This window comes from Hyla sarda, chromosome 3, assembly GCF_029499605.1.
Source record: "Hyla sarda isolate aHylSar1 chromosome 3, aHylSar1.hap1, whole genome shotgun sequence".
NCBI lineage: Eukaryota > Metazoa > Chordata > Amphibia > Anura > Hylidae > Hyla > Hyla sarda.
Genome location: NC_079191.1, coordinates 400,241,596 through 400,250,421, shown reverse-complemented (window position 1 = coordinate 400,250,421; position 8,826 = coordinate 400,241,596). Strand labels below are relative to the sequence as shown.

The window sequence follows — 8,826 nt, the reverse complement described above, 5'->3', positions numbered from 1 at the left end:
TATCCCCATTTCGGTTCCGTTCTGTAAGGCTGTAAACATGTTAAACTATTTTTAAAATCCCATTCAGGTCAGTGGGATTTTTAATCTTTTTATTTTTTTACTTATTTTTTTTACATCCGTCTGTACCCTTCGGCACTCAATTCCGTTTTTTTTTTTTTTATGGCAGAAAAAAACGGCACATGCAGTGTTTTTTATTTTATTTTTTTTCGTCAAAGGAAGAAAAGAGACAGTAAATTTAACATTGAAGTCTATGGAAAACAAATGAGCCTTTAATGTCTGTTTTTTGATCCCTCTCTACTAGAGATGAGCGAACTTGCAGTAAATTCGATTCGTCACGAACTTCTCGGCTCGGCTGTTGATGACTTTTCCTGCATGAATTAGTTCAGCTTTCAAGTGCTCCGGTGGGCTGGAAAAGGTGGATACAGTCCTAGGAAAGAGTCTCCTAGGACTGTATCCACCTTTTCCAGCCCACGGAAGCACCTGAAAGCTGAACTAATTCATGCAGGATAAGTCATCAACTGCCGAGCCGAGAAGTTTGTGACGAATCGAATTTACTTTAAGTTTGCTCATCTCTAGTCTCTACTTCTGAGCATGCTCAGAACAAAATTGTTTTGGTTTATTAACTGATCCAAATGGATAACATCCATTGTCATTTATTTATTTTTTTGGATGGGAGAAGAACGGAACTGGTCTAGACGGCCGTGTGAACGCAGCCTGAGATTATTGCTATAAATATGTTCTTAAAGAAAGTTCTTAACAGTGGTCTCAAACTGTGGCCCTCCAGAGGTTGCCAAACTTCAACTCCCAGCATGCCCGGACAGCCAACGGCTGTCCGGGCATGCTGGGAGTTGAAGTTTGGCAACCTCTGGAGGGCCACAGTTTGAGACCACTGTCTTAGAAGATGGTATGACATAGAAGTATATAGGAGAGGAAGGCTGGGTTCAACACTACTGAATCAGTCGGCACTAGGACCGCACAGGCACTGCATTCTCCAATAGACTGCAATGTGTTCCGCGAGTATTTCCGCATGAAGAATGAGTAACTCCATTATTCACGCGGATATTTTCAAGCAGAAATTCCGCATCACAAATTCCGCTGTGTGAATTTGTGAACAGAAACCCATTCACTACACTACGCATTTTAGTAAGCAGGATTTCTGCCAGCAATCTCAAAGCAGAATTGCAGGCGGAAATTCCGTAGTGTGAACCTAGCCTAAAAAAGCTGTTTTGACTGGATACATTGGCTTGATATATCTGCGTTGATTTATTTATTTTTTTTAAGTTAAAATAATACAATGTATTTCCTCCTACAGGCTGTGAATCATGCATGACATTCAAAGGTGCCCAATGTGAGGCTTCTGGTGGAGCTGGCTGTGCGTGCACTCTTTCTATGGGTACAGGATCTAAGCTGAATGTGAACTGTAGTAAATGTAAGTATTCTTCCTTTCATGTATAACCAAACCTCCTACAAGGGGCCCCATTCACATCTAGCTTTTGCTTACCCTTGTGTGTTTTGCCAAAATCCTACTTTCTGGCCCCAGATGATTTTGAGAAATTTCCACAGGAGTTTCTGTATGAAAACCAAAGCTATTGGTGTCGCAGCACTCACAGTCAGTGATGGTCAAAACAATGAAGCAAAATGCTGATTTGTGTCTAAAATATATTTTGCAGTGTTTCCAAAATGCTTCTTGATGAAGAAAGAAAGTTATCCTGGAAAAGGCGGGAGGAGGATTAAACCTGAAGGTGCCCTGGTTGACAACGATGGTCTCTACAATCCCGATTGTGAAAATGATGGTAACTTTAAAGCCAAGCAATGCAATGAAACGGAGATTTGCTGGTGTGTCAACTCGGCTGGTGTAAGAAGAACCGAAAAGGGAGACAAGCAAACCAAGACTTGTTCGGAGCTCGTTAGGACTTAGTAAGTGTTCGCCTGTCGACAAAATGTGTGTGGGTTATAACTGTGTGCTTGGCTTGGTGGCAGAGTTGCCAGTCTGTGAATCATATATATCCGTGGTCTCAAACTGTGGCCCTCCAGATGTTGCAAAACTTCAACTCCAAGCGTGCCCGGACAGCCGTTGGCTGTCCGGGCACGCTTGGAGTTGAAGTTTTGCAACATCTGGAGGGCCACAGTTTGAGACCACGGATATAAATAGAACACGTTTGATAAAGGGACATAAAAAAACTAAAGTTAGAATGGTCTGTAAGTGAATGCAAAAGGTTACCCTAAGTACTATTGATGGCCTAATAGCATATTTAAGTTAATTACCAAATGTATTTAAATTTTTTTTTTTCTTCCAGTTGGGTGATTGTTCAGATGAAGCGTGCCAACACAGACACTGTGTCCGATGAAGATTTAAAAGCGTAAGTTTATATATTTTTTCTCTCACAGTTTAAAGGGGTACTCCGCCCCTAGACATCTTATCCCCTATCCAAAGGATAGGGGATAAGATGTCAGATCGCCGGGGTCCCGCTGCTGGGGACCCCGGGGATCGCTGCTGCAGCACCCCGCTATCATTACTGCGCAGAGCAAGATCGCTCTGCACGTAATGACGGGGCAATACAGGGGCCGGAGCATCGTTACGTCACGGCTCCGCCCCTCGTGATGTCACGGCCCGCCCCCGTCAATACAAGTCTATGGGAGGGGGCGTGGCGGTCGTCAAGCCCCCTGCCGTAGACTTGCATTAAGGGGACGGGCCGTGATGTCATGAGGGGCGGAGCCATGACGTCACGCTGCTCCGGCCCCTGTATCGCCCGTCATTACGCACAGAGCGAACTCGCTCTGTGCAGTAATGATGGCGGGGTGCCCAGCAGCGGGACTGCGGCGATCTAACATCTTATCCCCTATCCTTTGGATAGGGGATAAGATGCCAGGGGCGGAGTACCCCTTTAAAAAATCTGGGCCAAAAAATTGAGTAGTTTTTTATTTATTTCCCCCCCCCCCAGCAACCAATCACAGCTCAGCTAACAAGCTCTGGTAAAAGTAAAACCTGAGCTGTGATTGGTTGCTGGGGGAAAATCACTTCATTTTTTTTCTCACAGTTTGATAAATCTGGGCCTATGTCTCGATTACAAATCAGTGGAGTTTTTTTTTTGTTCTTGCTTTTAAAAGCTCTAACAATAACAAATTTTTTTTTTTTTTCCATATACACAGAGCACTGACAAAGTTGATTACTGAAAGGTATCAGCTGCCGGCTGCATTCATTCAGAACATTGAGGTAAGGATTTCCCCTTTGGGTTTCAAACATGGCTCATTTGTTCCCAGGAGATATGAGTACCCCTTTTTTAAATTGGGTAATCCGGTGGATTTCTGTGTTTTTTATTTTTATTTTTTTTTTACATTAACTGGTGCCAGAAAGTTAAACAGATTTGTAAATTATATCTATTAAAAAAAAATCTTAATCATTCCAGTACTTATGAGCTGCTGTATACTACAGAGGAAATGATTTTCTTTTTGGATTTCTATTGTCTTGACCACAGTGCTCTCTGCTGACACCTCTGTCCATTTTAGGAACTGTCCAGAGCAGCATATGTTTGCTATGGGGATTTTCTCTGGCTCTGGACTGTTTCTAAAATGGACAGATGTCAGCAGAGAGCACTGTGGTCATGACAGAAGAGAAATAAAAAAAAATAATTTTTTTTCCTCTGTAGTATACAGCCGCTAATAAGTACTGGAAGATTTAAGGTTTTTTCATGGAAGTCACTTACAAATCTGTACAAAACTTTCTGGCACAAGTTGTCCTGTTCCGTGCAGGGAATCTCTGGTAATCTCCTGTTAACTTCAGCTCTGGCCTGGCTTGGGGCACAGGTGGAGCTTGGTGATTTTACCGCTGTTCTCCAGCAGCAGCAGCTTGGGGCATGGGCGGAGCTTAGTGACATCACCTCTGCTGGGTCCTGCTGCTAGAGAACAGCAGCAGTGACGTCACTAAGATCTGCCCGGGCCGGATCTGAAGTTAAAGGGGTTATCCAGGCAAAAACTTTTTTTTTTTTTTTATATCAACTGGCTCCGGAAAGTTAAACAGATTTGTAAATTACTTCTATTAAAAAATCTTAATCCTTCCAATAGTTATTAGCTTCTGAAGTTTTCTGTCTAACTGCTCAATGATGTCACGGGAGCTGTGCATGATGGGAGAATATCCCTTGCATGATGGGAAAATATCCCCATAGGAGCTGGACAGCTCCCGGGACGTGAGTCATCAAAAAGCAGTTAGACAGAAAACAGCAACTCAACTTCAGAAGCTAATAACTATTGGAAGGATTAAGATTTTTTTAATAGAAGTAATTTACAAATCTGTTTAACTCTCCGGAGCCAGTTGAGATGTGTATGTGTTTTTGCCTGGATAACCCCTTTAATTGAGATTACGGAGATCCCCCTGCATGGAATGGGACATGGTTGGTATTGTTGTCGTCAGGGTCACCTGCACTACCTGTCAGTACCGACATTAGTGCAGGTGACACTGGTTTCCTCTTAAGGTTATTAGGCTGACTATGTAAACCTGCATTAAAACTGTCTCTCTCCTACAGTTTGAAGGACCATATATCTACATTGACTTGAAGCAGAACTCCACACAGAAGGTACCAGGTGCCGTAGACATTGCAGATGTTGGTTACTACATGGAAAAAGATGTAAGTGCCTTGTTCTATATCAAATACAGTACTTAATTTTTTTTATTTTTAAGTAATGGTTCTGAATGCATATCCACTGTCGGGGCAATGTCCTATTTTATCCAGTTTGTGGCTTGAGATGCGCTAAACGTAGTCTACTACTTTCTGCAGATCAAGGGAGACTCGCTCATGAGTCCTGATAAGAAGTTTGAAATCCCAATCAATGGCAAGAACTTCTTGGTTCAGGAGCCTCTGATCATGTATATAGATGAGAAGCCTCACGAATTGTCCATGAAACGCCTGACTGCTGGTGTCATTGCTGTCATCGTGGTGGTCGTCGTTGCGATTGTTGCCGGAATTGTGGTCTTGGTGAGTGCTGCCTATTTACCAGTGGAAAAATTCTCCTTTTATTTTAGAACCATATGATCAACCTAAGGCTCCTATATTTCTAGCCTGCCTTAGTGAATTGACCTACACCTCTAGTACCATAGCTATAATGCGTCTGATTGGACAGGAAAACTGTTGCTGGTTTCTTCTTAAATAAAATGACCATCTATTTCTCTTTAACAGGTCATCACACGAAGAAAGAGGGGCAGATATGAAAAGGCTGAGGTAAGAATTCATGGACACCTCTATTCTCCATCCAGTTATTTTACAATAAATTATGGAAAAGGGGTAATACAAGAAGTCCTATATTTTTACCAGGGTGGGTGTTTGGGTTAGTCACTGCAGTGAGGTTAAATTGTATCAATTGTCTCTTAACCACATTCTACCATGTACTGTACATTTTTGTGAGCCAGCTGTCAGTATTATGGCACCTTTCATGTGGGTAAAGGGGTTTCTATTAAAGAGGTAATACCCTTCTCTAATAGCTGACATTATAGAGAACTGGCTTAAGATGGCCTCTTTTATATGGCTTAAATAGCTGCTGTGGCACCCGAATAGTTAATATTAGGGGTCTCACTTTGAAAGACCATAGACATCCCTTTTGGTGCGACCTGTTCTGGAGACATTAATCTGGAACTTGTCCCCTATCCTCTGAATAGGGGATACGCTAGTTTAACTCTTAAAGGGGTACTCCAGTGGAATTTTTTTTCTTTTTTTCTGACCACAGTGCTCTCTGCTGACATCTCTGTCCATGTCAGGAACTGTCCAGAGCAGGACAGGTTTGCTATGGGGATTTGTTCCTACTCTGGACAGTTCCTGACATGGACAGAGATGTCAGCAGAGAGCACTGTGGTCAGACCGAAAACTACACAACTTCCTCTAGAGCATACAGCAGCTAAGTACTGGAAGGATTAAGATTTTTTTTAATAGCAGTAATTAACAAATCTGTTTAACTTTCTGGAACAAATTGATTTGAGAGTTTTTTTTTTTTCCCCCACCAGAGTACTTCTTTTAATATCCCTTTTTAATGGGGTGAAAAACGCCATACAATCCTTTCTTGTGCTTTGGTTAGTCTATGAAGTCTAGATAAAAATGTCCTACTCTTAAGTTTGACTTCTAACTTTTTTTTTATTTATTGATTTTTTTTCTCCAGATGAAGGAGATGAATGAAATGCAGAAAGAACTGAACTCATAAACGTGATGCCAAGAAGTGGAGAAAGATGGCAGAGGCCCCAGTGGCTGCCAGTGTCAAATACTAATGTGCTCGATCCATCATGAAGTTGTCCCTTCCATATCACCGGAGTTATGTTCTGTGAATTATGCTGCGCAATGATATTCATCTTGGGGAATCCTACACAGAACATTGTACCTGACACTTACTTTTTTTGTGATCTTTGAGCCTTTGAGTTAGTGGATGTTTTGTTTTTAACTTTAGGTCTTTAAGTGCCCTTAGAATGGGGAGGGGGGAGGTGGGTGGGAGGGCATTTAAGATGGACTCAGGTTTTATTTTCAAGCCACTTGCTATGGATGCTCCGGCCCATGTTTTTGTAAATGGAAAGGGTGGGTTAGGGAGGGTTTTTGGCTTTGCCTAGAAATTTTTTTTTTTTTTTAATGTAAATATCCTATTTGAAGAGTGACCTTTTTTATGTAAACTGGATTAAATAAACAATGGAAAAGACTGGTTTACTTTATGGTTTGTCTGCGATCTTATGAGGACATGGACCAACATGCAAAACGAAACTACAATTCAGAACTTATATAAAGATAGATGCTCAGTATAGGCTGATCTGCTGTGGGGGGGATACAAAGTACATGTAATATACTAGTACACTGTACATTTTAATGTCCTTACATTTGAGGGGTAGTCTTCAGCAGATGCTGTAAAACGGATATGCTTTTTGAGTTAGGATCCCACTATGGTTTCTCCCATACGGAAGCGCATACAGCAGGGGAGAGCTAAAACCTTGCGCTCCTGTATGCCTTTCTATGCGCTCCCGTGTGTAATTCATTTATATGAGCCGACCACAATGAAACGTTCGGTCCAGTGGGCTCATTTTTGCGCCGTATGAGTTCTTACAACCGGACCTAAAACCGTGGTTGACCACGGTTTTAGGTGCAGGGAAAAAGCTCATACGGCGCAAAAAATGAGCTAACCGAATGTTTCACTGCGGTCGGCTCATTGAAATTAATTACATACGGGACAATCAGTTACAATTTTTCCATGATATGTTCACTCCCTGATTATGGGAGGTGACTCTAATTTGGCACTAGACCACGTTATGGATAAATCGTCTCTAGGGTCTCCTACCCTCAGGGCACCTTCTCCCCAGGGACTCCTTTTGGCCAAATTATTGTTTGCCCACAACCTTACCGGTGCATGGAGAAATATTAATCCTTCAGCAAGAGACTACACCTACTATTCTGCTCCACACTGCACTTATTCCCGTATTGACCATATTTTTCTTCCTGCCGTTGGTCACCTATGCGAAAATTCTCCTTGTTCTTGGTCGGATCACAATATCGTTTGCATAGGACTAAGCGATTGGTGGGCAAAACCGGAGTCATTCCGTTGGCACCTGAATGATTCCATACTGTCTGACCCAATTAGTGTTGAACTAACTGAGGAAATTAAATTATTTTTCTCTGTTAATAAGACGGAAGAGGTTCCCCAACCTATAGTCTGGGCGGCCCATAAGGCCACTATTAGAGGGAAATTAATCCAAAATGTGACTCGCCTGAAGGCTTATATGTCCGATCTGAAAGCCGAAGAAAGGGCTTATGCTGACCTTTTGGTGGAGCATAAGACTTTCCCTGAACGTGATCTCAGGACCAAAGTTGAGGATGCTCGAGCAGCTCTCAACATGGGTCTGACAGTGTGTGCGGAGAAAAGCTTACGTTGGTCTAGATATCATTTTTCTTTTTTTTTTTTTCTCTCCCCAAGGTAATAAACCAGGTACACTTTTGGTAAGAAAATTAGCTCAAAGGCGATCCTTGGGAGCAGTTCCCAGGCTTCACCTGCGAGGTGGTACGCTCTGAGTCCCAAATTAGTTCTAGGGGAATTTGCTAAATACTTCCAGACATTATATGGGCGCCCCCCCCCCCCCCATCTAAATAGTGAGAGCTTCGGCTAACCTACCCACCCTTTCCCCAGAACATAGAGAGATTATGGAGAAACCGATTACCACGGTCGTGGTCTCCTTGGCAATCAAGACTTCTAAGTTATCTAGGACCCCTGGTCCGGATGGCTTTGTTGCTCTTTATTATAAAAAAATTCTCCCCTGTCCTCCTTCCACATTTAACTGACCTATTTAACGCTATCCATCAGGGTGCTCCCTTAGGCCCTGAATACTCAATGGCGGTCATTAAAGCAATACCTAAACCAAACCACTAAGACCACTCTTTGTGATAACGATCGTCCCATTTCCTTAATTAATAATGACATGAAATTGCTAACTAAAATTATGGCCATGCGTTTAAATAAGTTTATTGCATCCTATGTCCATCTGGACCAGGTGGGCTTTATGCCGGGTAGACAGGCTCCAGATCAAACTCGCAGTTTTATAGACTTAATTTCTCTACTGCACTCACCTTGGGATGGTAGAACTAGCCCCCGCACAGGATTTTTGCATTCTATGGAATTACTGAAGCCCTTCGACTCATTACTAGAGATGAGCGAATTTACAGTAAATTTGATTCGTCGTGAACTTCTCGGCTCGGCAGTTGATGGCTTATCCTGCATGAATGAGTTCAGCTTTCAGGTGCTCCCGTGGGCTGGAAAAGGTGGATACAGTCCTAGGAGACTCCTTCCTAGGACTGTATCCACCTTTTCCAGCCCACC

General features: G+C 42.5%; 1 protein-coding gene across 2 annotated transcripts in view; it reads left to right on the top strand.

Annotated features, from left to right (window-relative positions):
• The window catches only part of EPCAM (epithelial cell adhesion molecule), a 10,162-nt gene extending 3,714 nt beyond the window's left edge, over positions 1-6,448 (top strand). For both annotated transcript variants that reach the window (XM_056563404.1, XM_056563405.1), the window contains exons 2-9: positions 1,313-1,429; positions 1,671-1,917; positions 2,298-2,360; positions 3,151-3,214; positions 4,521-4,622; positions 4,773-4,970; positions 5,172-5,213; positions 6,142-6,448. In XM_056563404.1, coding sequence (XP_056419379.1) covers positions 1,313-1,429; positions 1,671-1,917; positions 2,298-2,360; positions 3,151-3,214; positions 4,521-4,622; positions 4,773-4,970; positions 5,172-5,213; positions 6,142-6,183 — 875 coding nt within the window. In that variant the 3' untranslated portion in view covers positions 6,184-6,448. The remainder of the gene's footprint in view (positions 1-1,312; positions 1,430-1,670; positions 1,918-2,297; positions 2,361-3,150; positions 3,215-4,520; positions 4,623-4,772; positions 4,971-5,171; positions 5,214-6,141) is intronic.
• The last annotated feature ends 2,378 nt before the right edge of the window (positions 6,449-8,826 follow it).